Source organism: Carassius carassius, chromosome 50 (genome assembly GCF_963082965.1).
Source record: "Carassius carassius chromosome 50, fCarCar2.1, whole genome shotgun sequence".
NCBI lineage: Eukaryota > Metazoa > Chordata > Actinopteri > Cypriniformes > Cyprinidae > Carassius > Carassius carassius.
Genome location: NC_081804.1, coordinates 18224734 through 18242073, shown reverse-complemented (window position 1 = coordinate 18242073; position 17340 = coordinate 18224734). Strand labels below are relative to the sequence as shown.

Below are 17340 nucleotides of genomic sequence, written 5' to 3'. Positions count from 1 at the left end.
GGTGTAGCTTGTTTAATTTTATTTTTTGCTTTAGCACAGCACTGGCTGAACAGCATGAATTTTAGTCCTGGATCATTTTGGTGAGAATTAAAGATAAACTTAGGTGGGCTAATAGAAGTCCTGTATCATATAAACACAGCTATTGTTTATCTTTGTTATATATGAATTCACAGTTTAATATTGCCTGCATCATGTCTGCATGAGCAGAATTTTTAATGCAATGCACTTCTTTCATAGATTGTTTGTTTTAGAAATGAAGTTTGCCTTAATAGAGTATTTATTTGTGGTATGCCAAATTGGCCATATTCTTTTGTTGCATTTTTTATTTCTTTTTGAAACACTTTCCTTGTGCAGTTACTCAAAAATAATGAATTTTATGAATGAGATGCATGCAGGTGCTGTTAAATCAGTGTTTTCTGGCGTTAAATGCGCTCATAAGTAAATCAAGTGTAGCACTTATCAGTGCAAGAACTTAATTATTTAAAATGTTTATATTTACCAAGATGGACCCAATTATCAATATAGACCCAATTGCAATGTAATATCCAAAACAAAAAGGCACAACTTTTGACCAAAGTTACATTTTATAATTGTTTCCATATGGAGAATGGTTTGTTATGACAAACCAAAGAAAGACTTGGTGAACTCTGAATATCAATACAACAAATAAAAATAAATAAAAAACATATGCTGTAATAATTATAATGACTATTAATGAAATGATGCCCTCTTTCTGGTTTTATAAATAAACATTCAAATGAAACACTTGATGATGCTTGGTCATTTTTCTGTGTATCTGCCAATATTAGGCTAGTTGAACAAAAAATAAACAAAAAAGAAGAAGAAAAAAACAACAGGCAACTTGTGAGAGAAACAAATCAGGAATGGCCTATCTTGACACAAGGAATATGTTAATAATATTGCCACTGAAATGTCTTAATTTCATTAAGATCCTATACTGCCCTCTTCTGTTCATACACAGACCTACATCATTGTTGTGAGTTTCATTGTTTTGTAAACTTAAAACAATGCTTCACTCTACATTGACTATTATTTTCTACATGTTTTATATAGCTTTATGTAACTTTTGTTGATTGATGAGTGACTGAATTCAATATTTCAAAAAATGTTATACTTTGAACAGATGTAGATGTTGCTTGCTGGTTATTATGGTGTTTTGAGTCATTCCTAGGCATTTAGACTAAGGCTTAACTTTGCTAGGCTGTTACTAGGCGGTTGCTAGGGTATTGTGATTGGTTTCCAGGTGGAAAGATAAAGTCAGATGCTTAGGATCTCAGAAGAGGTTGTAGTTTACAGTAAATACTGTATAAATATTTGCCAAGTCAACATATTTAGCAGCTGTCGATATCAAAATGTTTTAACTATAATAATATCAACTAAATCTTATATTTGTATATATACACAATGTACATACATATTTGTTTTGAATTTGTATATAGACGTACACTAAAGTAAAGGTTTCAGAGTGCAGCAGATTTACATTACATTTATCAGAAACTTTTATACAAAGGAACTTACAGGCTATACATTTTTTTTAACCAGTATTTAACTCAACACCATTTAACCAGTTCGCTGGGAATCAAACCCCTGACCTTTTGCACTGCTAACGCAATGCTTTTACCACTGAGCCACAGGAAACAGATTTGGATCCATATTTACAGAACACATCTTCAAACACCTGTATCTGTAGCTGACTGACAAACCTGCTATTCCTCATATTTCCCTTGTACCTCATCTCCGAAATGTTTTTGCCATACCGTTCGTGCTAAAGAATGAAGCTATGCATGATTCATACTGTACCCATAAGGCCATGTCACGCTCATGCTGCGTAATCTGTACAGGTGTTCCAGGCCATTTTCCACAAAGTAGTTTCCATGATGACCTTTCCTTGTCGGTTTGAATAATTCAGATGATAAGCAGCACTGAGACCTGATGTCTACAGTGACCAGGAGGGACATGTTCGGTTTACTCGCCCACGACATATTTTACTCATGGGAATGTGATAATATGTCGTGGCCACAAGATCATTGTCGAGGTAACAACACCTTAATATCGTAGCCTTGAGATCCTGTGTTGAGAGAACAACATTTCTCGTGGCCATGAGTTTAATGCGTGAACATAACTGCGTGAACAGAACAACCTGCATTTATCAGAGATGGAGAAATATTTTTATACATCCCATAGTCTTGTAAATTTGTTAATTGATTGTATATTTTATTTCATATTCGCATATTATTATTATTAATAATAAATTGTGATATAATAATATTAAATTAACTGGTTAGGGCTATATTGTTGTATTTCTCCATTTTCAGCTTGCATATCGCTTTACCAAATAATCTGTTATTCATATGCTACCATATATTTTGCAAATACTGTAAACGCCTGACAATTGTATTTACACCCGTGTGTGCCGATAAATGAGCGTGTTGTGTTTTCATCTACAAATGATACACAAATAATTAATTTTTAAATGAAACACTATAGTATTTTTAATTATAGCCTATAAATAAAATTAAATGTATGTTAATTTCAACCTTTAAACTGCACTTCCAGTAAAAATTCCAGTCATGCAGCATAATCAAAGCTTTACTGGCATGTCAGGCTTTTACAGTAGGCTATTATTTACAAAACTGTTCAGAACGTTAAGTAAAGAGATCGAAATAAAGGGGAAATAAGTCAAATACATAACAGCGAACATAAAAAAATATAAACAATATTAATAATAATATACAAATATTACAAAAAAAAAGACGATCAGTTGAAGGACTTAAGCTAATGGATAAAATGTTTTATGTAGGTCTATTTTATTTGATGTGCTTTATGTAACATTTATTCATGATAGACTTCATTTGAATGCTGTCTACATCGCGCGCAATACAGTCTGGGCACCTTGGCCTATGGCTAATATAATAATTTGATAATGTAATCATTTCTATAATAATTAATATAATAATTTCTTCATTCAAAATAAAATATTGTTTTAAGATTTTGACATATTAAACTCGTGCCCACGAGAAATGGATGCCCTTCACTCAATAGGATCTTGTGGCCACAACATTTTATTAAACATTTTAGTTAATATATCATGGCCACGATAAAACGAGGTGAACTGAACATGTCCCCAGTCACAGTCACTGCAGATGTCACACTTTAACTAGTGATCTAATATAAAGCTTTCTTTCAGGTCTGCTTGACTGGACTGGTGTAACACAGCTGTGAGCAAAATTGTCCAACTCACACTAAATGTAGTAATAACAGTCACTTTTTTTTTAAAAGCATACGCACGCCTTTTGTTTTTTGCTCTTTTGATTTTGTTGATTTTTCAGGTAGAGCATTCTGTTTGTGGGGATCATCAATAGCTGACTGATTTTTGGATATTATTCCATCCATGAATCTGTGAGGTGAATATTTAAATCAGTAATTGGTACTGGGATATTGTAAAATAAATATTAAAGAGAAACATAGTCTCAAGAATGTGTCTGGGTCATATTTCACAACCAAACAGAAGAAATAACAAAGAAATGGTAGTCACCTTGCATAAGGAAATAAAATATATTTTAGGCATTTTCATTGCAATATTTTGGATTATGAAATAATTTTAACATTCTACCCATTAGTACCAATAGTACTTCATTCTTATTACTACAATTGGTATCTTTAAATTTCCACTTCTGTCTATTTGTTTCGGGGCAAAATATGGCCCACACATTTCCTTAAGATTCACCTGAATATTGTTGCACACAACCAAAAAATATATACAATAATCCAATCCTGGTTTATTATTTAAATAACACCTAGTTTTTAAATGAGGTGTAGGATATATTATGGCATAGCACAAGGAGTAAACTGTCTGTATAATTTTCAAATACTCACTCAAGTTCTTCTAATGTACTTTGTGGATCCTCCAGTAGATCTGAGAGTGACTTCACTCCTGAATCCGTCAGTTTATTTCCTCTGAGATCCAGTGTTTTTAGCTGTGACTGGTTAGAGCTGAGAGTTGATGCCAGAACAGCACACCCATCTGCCGTAAGCCCACAGTATGTTACACTGCAAAGTGTAATGCAATTATAACAAGATAACTTAACTTAATTAAATTACATATATATTTTGTTCAAGTAAAAACAGTCACATTTTCTGTAGTGTACAGATTCACCTTTCATAGGTGTATCTGTGATTCATATGATTCAATTGGAAATTTAAGTTACAGTTCACAATAATAATAATAATAATAATTTCTTCATTTCGTTTGAACTGAAATTACTAATTACTGAAAATCTTTATTACCTCAGGGACTGCAATCCTGACAGAAGTTGGCAAAGTGCCACTGAAAGCTGCTTCAAGCCTGAATCCAGTATTGCATTAGCACTGATGTTCAGCTCTCTCAGACCTGAGTGTTCTGGTTTGTTTACATAACCCATCATCCGACAGCTTTCGTGTGTGAGATTGCAATTATTCAGCCTGAGAAAAGCACAAAAACAACATGCTCCAAATGTCCATCCAGTCTCCTCTGTTAATTGTGAGATGTACATTACATGATAAAACAAACTGAAGGCCTATTACCATAATCTCTCTAGATGCAAACGTGTGTCTTCAAACACAGGGAGCAGATGCTTTAATCCTGAGTCTGAGAGGTTGTTAATGCTGAGGTCCAACTCTCTCATGTGTGATGGGTTTGACTTTAAAGCAGGTGACAATGCAGAACATCCGTAGGCAGTAATTTTACAGTCTGATAGACTGCAAATAGTAAAGGGAAATAATCATGAACAATTGTCATGTGATACAAAGCATGTGATATTATTTCCTCAGAATCAGACCAGTCATCTATCGACATCATCATATTGTTACTCAGCACATGAACACTGTCTACTTGTCTGATTGTAATACCTCAATGTCTCAAGCTTGCAGGACGGACTCTTTAGACCAACACAGAGCAGTTCCACTCCTGAATCCTGAAGGTCATTTAAACTTAAATCTAAATGTTTCAGGCTTGTAGAGGTGGACTGAAGTGCTTGGGCCAGTGCCGCACAACTTTTCCTAGTAAGTTCACAGGCCATCAACCTAAAATAAAAGGCCCTCAATCTGTAATTCAATCTGTAATTCTGCAATTGCTTTGTTCAAAAATGAAACTCAGTACCACAGAAATGTATGAGGGATTGCTATTTGATTATAGACAAAAACAAGAAAGATTTTAAAAGGACTCAATGGGTTTTAAAATGAATAGCAACCCAAGTGAAAGTTATATATATATTTAAGTGCCCACATATTAGAACCCACCTTAGTGTTTCCAGTTTACAGCTTCTATCTGTTAGCACATCAGAAAGCATTTTCACACCTGTATCATGAGGGTTGTTGTGCGTCAAATCCAGTTCAATTAAGTGAGCTGGGTTTGACTTCAAAGCTGAAGCCAAAGAAGCACAGCCATTTTCACTGATGCTGCAATTGAAAAGTCTACAACCACAAGAAAGAAAAGAAAAATCACAAATAAAATATGTTTGTTGTTTCTTCAACATACCAACAACATCCTTCAATACCACGACTTAGGTGCCCTTGAGCAAGGCATCGAACCCCCAACTGCTCCCCGGGCGCCGCAGCATAAATGGCTGCCCACTGCTCCGGGTGTGTGCTCACAGTGTGTGTGTGTGTGTGTTCACTGCTCTGTGTGTGTGCATTTCGGATGGGTTAAATGCAGAGCACAAATTCTGAGTATGCATCACCATACTTGGCTGAATGTCACTTCACTCACTCATTCACTCACTCACTCACTCACTCAATGTGAATCAATGGACAGCAAATTGAGACTTTTACTAAAGTTTTCCATTTCACAATGATTCCTCTAAGAAAAAGAGAAGGATAATTTCAAAGTTTTCTAGTTTTAACAGAGATCTCAACATTGTCTCAAGAAAAGTCTATTAAAATGTGTTAGGTCGAAGGCTGGAAAATATGGACAGGAAGTCCATGTTACCAATTTAGCTGAGCTATCTACATTTATTGTATAGCTCTGAACTGTATGTCACAGCTGTCTTCTTTGTGTCTATTTTTATTATCAGGTATTTTAGGGGAACATTTTGAAAAATAATTTAGGACTTAATAGCTCTTTTGATGTATGATGTGAATTTGTCTAAACCAAATGTTCCACTGGCCAGGCAAGTGGAAGCAGGGACAAACTATCCACTGTCACTTTATTTTCCTACATACAATAATTCTACACAACATTTAACAAATTTAAGTTTTATAATCAAAAGCCATAGATACTTCTAATTTGGAAATTTTTGCCACTGCACGTTGTTTTTTTAATAGATGTCATGGGCACAGTCTACTTCCTACCTCAAAATTTCTAGTTTACACTGAGGATTCCCCAGTCCGGCAGCAAGTTGTTTTATTCCTGAATCTTGAAGATTGTTGGAAGTCAAATCCAGTTCTCTCAAACATGTGAGACTTGAACTAAGTACAGAGGACAGACCTGAACAACCTTTATCTGTCACATTACAGCACCTCAATCTGAAGGAAATAAAGAAAGCAGGTTAAGGTACTGTGTTTTTGGAATATGCTGACTAAGCATCCACACCTGTGTTTAAAATACTTGGGAAGATAAAGTTTCTGGCATGACAAACTTACATAACTGATCGGGATGCTTTGATAACTGGCAGCAATCTTAACAGTCCCTCATTTGAAGACATGCTCGGATGAACAAACTTTGACAAGTCAAACACATCCAGTTCTTCTGCAGATGTGAGCAATATGTAGGCCAAAGCAGAAAAGCTTGAAGGAGATAGCTTTCCACCAATAAAACCATGTGAATTAATGAAGTCCTGCATTTCCTCAACCAAAGAATCATCTTTCATTTCACTTAGGCAATGGAAAAGACTTATTGCCTGCTCTGCTGAAGGGTGGTCCCTTATTTTTTCCTTGACGTATTGAATCATTTTTATGCTGCTTTCAGTATCACTCACCTCATTCAGGAGTCCCTTAAGAAGAGTCTGGTTGGACTCAAGGGACAGTCCCAACAAGAAGCGAAGGAAAAGGTCCAAATGTCCATTTTCACTTGCTAAAGCATTATCTACAGCACACTTTAAAAATTCCTGCACTGACATTTTTTTGAAAGTATTAATGATTTTAGCATTTGTCGTCTGACTGAGGACATTCCGTTTATGGTTGACAAACACAAGAAATGCATACAATGCAGCCAGAAACTCCTGTATACTTGAGTGTATGAAGCTGAAGACCCTCTCCTGAAGTAGCCCTGCTACTTCTCTGAAGATTTGGGTACAAACTCCTGAATACACTGATGCAATGTGAAGGTCAATGCCACATTCCCTCAAATCTTCTTCATAGAACAACAAATTACCCTTTTCAAGCTGCTGAAATGCAAGCTTTCCAAGCAAAAATGTGGTCTGGTTATCCCACTTCAAACCGGCTTCGGAATTCTCATTGTATTTGTGACTCCCTTGCTTGATCTGGAACATCAAGAAATGTGAATACATTTGCGTGAGGGTCTTGGGAATCTCACCCCCCTCAGAATCACGAAACATTCTTTCGAGAACTGTAGCTGATATCCAACAGAACACTGGGATGTGGCACATGATGTGAAGAACCTTTGAGGACTTCAAGTGGGAGATTATGCGGGAGGACAAGTCTGGATCACTTATTTTTTTCTTGAAGTATTCTTCCTTGTAGGAGTCATTGAAACCTCGCACTTCTGTCACACGGTCAAAGAAGTCAGGTGGTATTTGACCTGCTGCAGCTGGTCGTGAGGTTATCCAGACAAAAGCAGAAGGAATTAAATTCTTGCAGATGAGGTTTGTCAGTAGGACACCGACTGAGACTGATTCAGTCACACTAGAGCAACTCCTGTTGTTTTGGAAATCCAGGGGAAAACGACATTCATCAAGTCCATCAAAGATAAAGACTATCTTGTATTCGTCTGAGTGTAACACTTCTGGATCTATCTTTAGATTGAAAAAGCACTCGAGAATGTTTATCAGACTAACTTTCTTTTCTTTAATTACATTCATTTCTCGAAAAGGTAGTGGAAATATCATGTGGATGTCCTGGTTGGCTCTGTCCTCAACCCAGTCTAGTGTGAACTTTTGCACAGACACTGTTTTCCCAATGCCAGCGATTCCTTTGGTTAGCACAGTTTGGATTTGTTTAGTAGATCCTGAAGAAGTTTTAAAGATATTATTAGCCTTGATAGGTTCATCCCATGTGGCTGAATGTTTTGATGCTGTCTCGATCTGTCTGATTTCATGTTCATTGGTGTGCTCACTGCTTTGACCATCAGTGATGTAGAGCTCTGTATAGATATTGTTAAGCAGAGAGGGGCCGCTGTGCTCTTCATTCCCCTCAAATATACACTGGCACCTGTTCCTTAACATCCTCTTATACTGATATGTCCCAATCAGATCCCCTGTAATGTTTGACACAAGACATAGTTAGAATAAAAAAATATGGAATCATTCTATATAAAACATTTGACATGACATTATTGAAAGGAATACCATTTAGAACATTTGACCTTGATTCCTTCTGCTGAATTCTGAAAGACAAAATACGTGACAACAACATGTGTAAATGAAAAGTATGTATTTAATGTTGCAATATTAGGTTTTGTAGATAATTGAAAAAATATTGTCAAATGGGAAGTGTGTATTTTTTTCAGTATATACAGGTGGATCTCAATAAATTAGAATGTCATGGAAAAGTTCATTCATTTCAGTAATTCAACTCAAATTGTTAAACTAGTGTATTAAATCATTTCAATGCACACAGACTGAAGTAGTTTAAGTCTTTGGTTCTTTTAATTTTGATGATTTTGGCTCACATTTAACAAAAACACACCAATCTCAACAAATTAGATTAATTCATAAGACCAAAAAAAAAAAAAAAAAACTTTTTTAGTGAACTGTTGGGCTTCTGGAAAGTATGTTCATTTACTCTTCATGTACTCAATATTTAATAGAGGCACCTTTTGCTTTAATTTCTGCCTCAGTTCGGCATGGCATGGAGGTCATCAGTTTGTGGCACTGCTGAGGTGGTATGGAAGCCCATGTCTGGTGAGTTTACTGGCCAGTGAAGCATACCAATACCATGGTCATTTAACCAACTTTTGGTGCTTTTGGCAGTGTGGGCACATGTCAAATCCTGCTGGTAAATGAAATCATCATCTTCAAAAAGCTGGTCAGCCGAAGGAAGCATGAAGTGCTCCTAAATTTCTTGGTAAACGTGTGCAGTGCCTTTGGTTTTGAAAAAACACAATGGACCAACACCAGCAGATGATATTGCACCCCAAATGATCACAGACTGTGGAAACTTAACACTGGATTTCAAGCAACATGGGCTATGAGCTTCTCCACCCTTCCTCCAGACTCTAGGACCTTGGTTTCCAAATGAAATACAAAACTTGCTCTCATCTGAAAAGAGGACTTTGGATCACTAGGCAACAGTCCAGTTCTACTCCTTAGCCCAGGTAAGATGCCTCTGATGTTGTCTGTGGTTCAGGAGTGGCTTATCAAGAGGAATACGACAATTGTAAAGAATGCCAAATCCCTTGACACGTCTGTATGCTTCAATCCCAGCCTCAGTCCATTCCTTGTGAAGTTCACTCAAATTCTTGAATCGATTTTGCTTTACAATCCTCATAAGGCAACAGTTCTCTCGGTTGGTTGTGCATCTTTTTCTTCCACAGTTTTTCCTTCCACTCAACTTTCTGTTAACATTCATGTTAACATTTATTTAATACACAAGTTTCACAATTTGAGTTGACTTACCGAAATAAATTAACTTTTCCATGACATTCTAATTTATTGAGATGCACCTATATATATATATATAGTTTGAAAATATTTTATTAATACTGTTTTCTTTCCCTTTTCTTGACTTTTTTTTTTTAGAATGAGATGATTACTGGTTTTTCAGAATATTTCTTGCTCTGTTTAAGCATCTCAATCAGCCTAACTCAGCAATGCCAAAAAAAGACCAGTTGATGATAGGGGCACAAATTAAACACAAAAGAAAGAAAGAAAGAAAGAGAGAGAGAGATAGACAGAGAGAGAGAGAAAGAAAGAAAGAAAGAAAGAAAGAAAGAAAGAAAGAAAGAAAGAAAGAAAGAAAGAAAGAAAGAAAGAAAGAAAGAAAGAAAGAAACCTGTATATTAGATTTTTCAGATTTTCAAATATGGATGTTTTTGCCTTCTGAAAATTTTTTGAACGAGACAGACACACCTTTCTGAAGGCATATTTAAATACGTGAATACATTAAAAGCATTTGTATGTATCTCATGGTAACAAACATTGATGTATATTGTTTATAATTGTTTAACACATGGCTAACATACTTCAGTTCTATAAGGACAGATTCTCTGCTGAATTTATGAGGATAATCCATTGACTGCTCCCGCTCAACCAACCTAAAATGAAGAAATATTCCAAAATAAGTGAGTTTTTATAACATTCTTGTTTGATGCAGTATAAGTGTGGTGTATTAGCTCACTTGTGTTCAGGCATAAAGGATAATGGTGAGGTTATAGACATATTCCCCAAAGACACATGACTTGGTCCTGGTGAAGAAGGTTTATTTGGCCTGTTCAAGCTATAAATAAATAAATAAATAAATACATTCATACATTTCTGTCCAAGCACTTCATGTTGTGGGTTGAATAATGTGCATGTGAGATCATGATTGAAAAAGAAAAAAAAAGCTTTTGGGAAATGCAAAAGTACCATAAGCCTTAGTACACAGTAGAAACCAGTGGAACAAGCCATTGGGTTCTATAATCAGCTCAGGCTCTAGATGGTACTGTTCAAGAGCAAGGCCTCTATTTATGCTAATTGTAGGGCCTGTTCACACCAGACCATTTTGGTACAAATGTCTAAAGACCAATTAATACATATATGCACCAAAAACTCTTACATTGTTTATGTTAGCAGAAACAGACTGTTGCTTAACACTGTGCTAACATACTTCAGTTCTGTAGTGACTGGTCCTCCACTGATGTTGATAGGACAATCCATTGAGTGCTCACTTTTCACTGACAAACCACTGGGCAGAGAGAAGTCAGAGTCCTCACGATTAATCAACCTAAAATAAAGAAATGTTTTAATGGAGATAGGATTTCATGACATACTACTTGTCGAAAGCAGTATTCACATGTTTAGCAGCACTATGATCTCACCTGTGTTGAGCATTTCTCTCCCTCAATGTTAACTGAGGAGGTATCGGCTCATTCCCCAAAGGGACATAATTTAATCCTGGTAAAGCAGATTTATCTGGCTTGTTCAAACTAAAAAAACAAACAAACAAAAAAACAGAACTGGTACTTCATTATATGTTTTCTATTTTTCTATGATGTTAGTTTGGAGTGAGGTTTACACACTTACAGGGTTACTCCACACCAAATTTGGTCATTAATCACTTACCCCCATGTTGTTCCTAACCCGTAAAGCTATGTTCGTCTTTGGAACACAATTTAAGATATTTTGGGTGAAAACCAGGAGGCTTGTGACTGTGCTATTCACTGCCAATTAAAATACAATATCAAAGTCCAGAACGTATAAAAGACATCGTCAGAATAGTCCATCTGCCATCAGTGGTTCAACCATAACATTATGAAGCGACGAGAATACTTTTTGTATATGAAGAAAACAAAAATAACGACTTTATTGAACAATTCATCTCCTCTGTTTCTCTCAATATCACCACAGCCATTTTGAATAAGTGTGTATATAAGTGTGTATATGAATGTGAGGGTAAGCTGCCTGCATTCAGCTCAAATTCAACAACAGGCATGCTTGATCCTGGCAAAACTTATTCTTTACCCAGACTTCAGGCTCTGCAGGATGTGTTCTCACAGATGTGCATGCCCTGGAATATAAACTGGCCTCAGGGAATCCAGTCTGTCTTCCACCCAGAGTGGGATTTGCTGTGCCTGCCCGAAACAGGGGTGAGAACACATCCCGCCATGGTGGTTGATGTAAGAGGCTACCGTAGCGACGAGAATATTTTTTGTACATGCCTGCTGCACAAAAATCCTTTTCGGATTCATCCTTGGATAGTGCCTTGGAAGATGCTACACTTCGAGTGGAGTGTGTTCTGACACCTAGAGGTGAAGCCATTCCACATTAGCAAGAGGAGAATACTGAAAAGGCCTGCAGATTTCTTGCTCTTTGCAGTGATGTTAGTGATAACAGTGGGGCCACTTTAGGAGCCAGAAAGTTTTCTGAAGCTGACTATATAAGTGAGGAAACCCAAGGTCTAGCTAGGACCAAGGAAACAGAACCGGAGCACACAACGTTTTTAATAATTTATTAATAAAAAACGACTAACGCTTGGTTTTAATCAAGAGATGTGATCATGGCGTCGATCAAGCTCGTTCATAAGCTGCGGAGATGTCGCTTTCAGTATAGCCCCTATTACAGGCGTTCTATCATTTAAACTGCTCCGCGCTCAAACTCGGCATCGTTACTACAATTTCTTCTAAGCCGTAAAAATTGGCCAATAGGAATAATTTAAGTTGCTTAGTATGATGGCTATCTGCTCTGAGGATAGTATTTCTGCTAAGAGGTTTACGATAAATCGATGTTGCTAAACCTCCTTGGGAATTTAAATAGTCAAATCTAAAACATTAATATTGTCTGTAGATTATTCTACTGTGAATCTCAGAAAGGATGTGGTAGAGTTAATATAGGCCATGAAATTCTCCAATTCAAACAAGGTCCCTGTCCAGATGAAGAAAACATCATCGATGCATCTCTTCCACAAAGGGATTTTAGGAAGAAATAAGTTGTTAACAGGATTACCAATGAATTTAGCTTCCCAAAAACAAATTACTAGGCATGCATACGACGATGCAAAGCAACTCCCCATACTGACCCCACTCTTGTCCAATGAATTGAACTTCAATGCTATAAAATCTGTATGTTGACATTCATTGTTTGACTCTGAAGAAGACGCATGAGCGTCAAAACGTTAGTCGTTATTTATTAATTAATTATCCTGTTTCGTGAGCACCAACCAGGCTGAAGCGCAAGTGACTCCCTTCTACTGACTATATAAGTGTTTGAATCGAACATCTGATAAACCTTCAAGGACCACAATCACATCCTGTAGATATGTCTTAGCCACTTAAAACTATGCAAAAATCAAGAAACCAAGGGTTATCTCCCTACAGAAGCTCCATTAATATGTACATGGCTAGTCAAATGCTGCAACATACACATTTACATTTACATTTAATCATTTAGCAGACGCTTTTATCCAAAGCGACTTACAAATGAGAACAATAGAAGCAGTCAGGTCAACAAGAGAACAACAACAGTATACAAGTGCCACGACAAGTCTCAGTTAGTCTAATATAGAACGCATAGCCAGGTTTTTTTTTTTTTTTTAATAAATGCAAAGACAAGAAAAGGAAAAGTGCTAGTATTAGTAGGTTAAGTGCTGTCGAAAAACATGAGTCTTTAGATGTTTCTTGAAAATGAGTAAAGACTCAGCTGTACGAATTGAGATTGGGAGGTCATTCCACCAGCTCGGCACAGTCCAGGAAAAGGTCCGTGAGAGTGATTTTGAACTTCTTTGGGATGGCACCACAAGGCGTCGCTCACTTGCAGAGCGCAAACTTCTGGAGGGCACATAAGATTTAACCAGTGAGTTTAGGTATGCTGGTGCCGTGCCAGTGGTCGTCTTGTAGGCTAGCATCAGTACCTTGAATTTGATGTGAGCGGCTACTGGTAGTCAGTGTAACCTGATGAGGAGAGGAGTAACGTGAGCTATTTTTTGGCTCATTGAAGACAACCCTTGCTGCTGCATTCTGGATCAATTGCAGAGGCTTGACAGTACATGCAGGAAGGCCCGCCAGGAGAGCATTACAATAGTCCAGTCTGGAGAGAACAAGAGCTTGGACAAGAAGTTGGGTGGCTTGCTCTGAAAGGAAGGGTCTAATCTTCCTAATGTTGTATAAGGCAAACCTGCAGGACCGGGTCGTTGTAGCAATGTGGTCTGTGAAGCATAACTGATGATCCATCACAACTCCTAGGTTTATGGCTGCCTCAAAGGAGTAATGGTTGACGAACCCAGCTGTATAGAGAAGTTGTGATGAAGCAATGGGTTAGCTGGAATCACCAGGAGTTCTGTCTTCGTAAGGTTAAGCTGAAGGTGATGGTCATTTATCCAGCTAGAAATGTCACTCAGACAGGCTGAAATGCGAGCAGCTACCGTCGGGCCATCTGGTTGGAATGAGAAGTAGAGTTGGGTGTCATCAGCGTAGCAGTGGTAAGAAAAGCCATGCTTCTGAATGACAGATCCTAATGACGTCATGTAGATGGAGAAGAGAAGTGGTCCAAGTACTGAGCCTTGAGGAACCCCAGTAGTAAGGTGTTGTGACTTAGAAACATCACCCCTCCAAGACTCACTGAAGGATTGTCAGAGAGGTAGGACTTAACCCACAGGAGTGCGGTTCCAGAGATGCCCATCTTTCTGAGGGTGGACAGGAGAATCTGGTGATTAACGGTGTCAAAAGCAGCAGACAGGTCCAGTAAGATGAGTACTGAGGATTTTGAAGCTTCACACAAGGAGGATTCACACGAGGGCTGCCGTGACCGCTGCCGCGAAACCTACCACTTTTGTATTTGCCTGATTACCTGTGATTGAAGTCAGCTGGCCACACCTCACTATTTAGCAGATCGAAACTGGGCAGTCCCGCGATAGGCAAACACAAAACCAAATGCCACTTTCAGCACGTATTTACCAGGGTAAGACACACACAATTTAAACCAAAAACTTTCCTAGCAATGACGATCACACAGAAGTCTAATGAGAAACCAAGACAAAACACTCACAAGCTGCTGTCCTTCTCTGTTGCTGGCTGTTTCTTCATACACAACATACACTTTAAGTGTAGCAGGGGCCAGCCCTGCTGTAAGGCACCCCTACAGGAATTCCAGCACTGTACCAACCTGTTTGGCACCAGGAGCAAGGGCCCACCAATTTATAGGTAAGGAGACTGCCTTAAACTTCGTAGTAGGTGCACTTTTATGGGACTCATGGCAGAAATAACCGTTTAATTTTTGTATGGACTATTCCTTTAAATTGACAGGGTCATAAATTGACACAAAACTCTTCCCTAATTTGGCCCTCCGAGAGCCTGACATGGGAACTGTGGCCCTCCCTGGGCTTGACTTGGGGTCTGTACCCCCCTTGAGCTGGACGTGGGAACTGGAGCCCTCTCTGGGATAGATTCGGGGACACAAGCCCTCTCTGTGGTAAACTTGGGGACTGGAGCTCTCTCTGGGCTAAATTTGGGGAATGGAGCCCTATCTGGGCTAAACTCAGGGACTGGAGCTCTCTATGGGCCAAACTCTGAGATTGGAGCTCTCTCTGGGCTATACTCGGGGACTGGAGCCTTTCTGGGCTAGACTCAGGGGTTGGAGCAAACACTGGAGCAGACTCAGGGGTTGAAGCAGACACTGGAGCTGACACTGGAACTGATACAGGGGCTAGGATGAGGGCTGAGAATATTCTTTTCCTCCTCATCCTCCTCCATGAGTTAAGGGTGAACGGCACGGCCATCAGGTTTGACAACGGTGCGGCTGGTGGGCTTGACATTGGCACAGCATGTGCGCTTGACAATGGAGCAGTTGGCAGGCTTGACAGTGTGCTGGTTTTGGCTCGGGGCCGGACACTCTCCAAACATAAGGATCCCTTCCCTTCAGCTTAGTCCCTTGGTGTCTTTTAGGTCCACTGGACGATGGTTGTTCTCCCTGTGCTAGAACATAGAGTTCTGGTGGCATCACCTAATGCCGTTGTTGCAACGATCCTGCTGAACTCCCAGGCATACTCAATGAAGGGGAGATCCCTATGGGCTATGGCAATGAAGCATGCGACAGTTTCCATCCCACAGGAAGAAACAAACAGGAAAACAAAAACACTTGCAAAACCGAAAACAAAAACACGGAGAGTAGGGGTTTACTGCTTACTGTTTATGGTCCAGTATTCTGTCATGCTACCGCTACTGTGAGAAGCACAGAGTGAGGAACGAGGAGATGTGGAGTAGACTTCAAACAAAAATACTTTTTTCCTATTTGGCGCCTTAACTCTGAAATAACTCTGAAAGACCCATCTCTTTAACCTGGCTTACACATAACACACTAATATGCTTCTAATTTCCATATCCTTTAATGGATTTTTAGGCTGCATTAATTAGATAAACCGGAACCGGAAACACTTCCCATAACACCCGATGTGTCACAGTGTCTGGGTTGTGTTCCCTGGGTGTCCACTAGATGTCCTCTTTTCCCACGGTGTCTTTCACTTCATTAATCACATTCCTCACGTCCCTGCTTAATTATTGCACCCAGCTGTCACTAATTACCTATCATCACACCCTGTCAGTTTCCCATTAGCGCTTGTCTCTCCTTGTGTATTTAACCCGGTCTGTCTTAGTATGTGTCACGGAGTCGTTGTTTATTCATGTCCGTCAGTTCGTGCCCTTGCCTTGTCTTCTTGTTTAGTTTATGTTTTGTTTGGATATTCTGGTTTTGACCCTGTCTGGACTGTTTACCCCTGTGGATTACCCTTTAATAAATGACTTACCTGCAAATTGGTTCCCTCTCCTGTGTTATCTGTAACACCCAACGCGACAGAACGACTCCGTCACACTAGGAACCAGCGGTATGTCATTTTTCCGTTCCCCAGCCAAGATGGCGGAGCAGCGAACCAAGTACCTTCGGTTGATCGCCCTCCGCCAAGAGGGCAATGAAGTAGGTGCCCTGGCTCAGGTGTTCTGGTCCCTGGCCGAGGGCATGGGCTACAACGATGCGGCCCTCAAGGACTATTTCAATGGCGGGCTGGATGATCCAGTGTCTCATGAGGAGATGGCGCAGTTAGAGACACTGGAATTCTGAGAATTCGTGCGCTACCTGCAGCATCGGCTTCGGTGGGATGCCCCAGCCACTTCGGTCTCTTCCGGCGGGGTGGTCGTCAGCCCAGCACCACTGCCCAGGATGGCAACCAGCCAAGCGCCACAACCCAAGATGGCCACCAGTCCAGCACCACTGCCCAGGATGGCTAACAGCCAAGCACCACAGCACAAGATGGCCGCTAACCCAGCGCCAATGCCCAAATTGGCCACCATTCCAGCGCCACAGCCCAAGATGGCCGCCAGCCCAGCGCCAATGCCCAAATTGGCCACCGGTTCAGCTCCACAACCCAAGATGGCCGTCAGCCTAGCGCCACATCACCAGATGGCCGTCAGCCTAGCGCCACAGCACCAGATGGCCGTCAGTCCAGCGCCACAGCACAAGATGGCCGTCAGTCCAGCGCCAC

General features: G+C 39.4%; 1 protein-coding gene and 1 long non-coding RNA gene across 2 annotated transcripts; both read right to left on the bottom strand.

Annotated features, from left to right (window-relative positions):
* Positions 1 to 2751: 2751 nt before the first annotated feature.
* LOC132133451 (NACHT, LRR and PYD domains-containing protein 12-like) lies at positions 2752 to 8410 on the bottom strand. Its single transcript, XM_059546278.1, has 8 exons — positions 6640 to 8410; positions 6349 to 6522; positions 5299 to 5472; positions 4909 to 5082; positions 4585 to 4758; positions 4309 to 4482; positions 3898 to 4071; positions 2752 to 3418 (listed from the first exon to the last, which is right to left on the bottom strand). The coding sequence occupies exons 1-8, from the start codon at positions 8397 to 8399 to the stop codon at positions 3283 to 3285; spliced, it is 2940 nt and encodes a 979-aa protein (XP_059402261.1). The 5' UTR covers positions 8400 to 8410; the 3' UTR covers positions 2752 to 3282.
* Positions 8411 to 10157: 1747 nt separating this feature from the next.
* LOC132133820 (uncharacterized) lies at positions 10158 to 11310 on the bottom strand. The gene is made up of 4 exons (XR_009429228.1): positions 11195 to 11310; positions 10984 to 11100; positions 10513 to 10611; positions 10158 to 10429 (listed from the first exon to the last, which is right to left on the bottom strand). It is a non-coding gene; the product is annotated as an uncharacterized LOC132133820 (long non-coding RNA).
* Positions 11311 to 17340: the final 6030 nt, after the last annotated feature.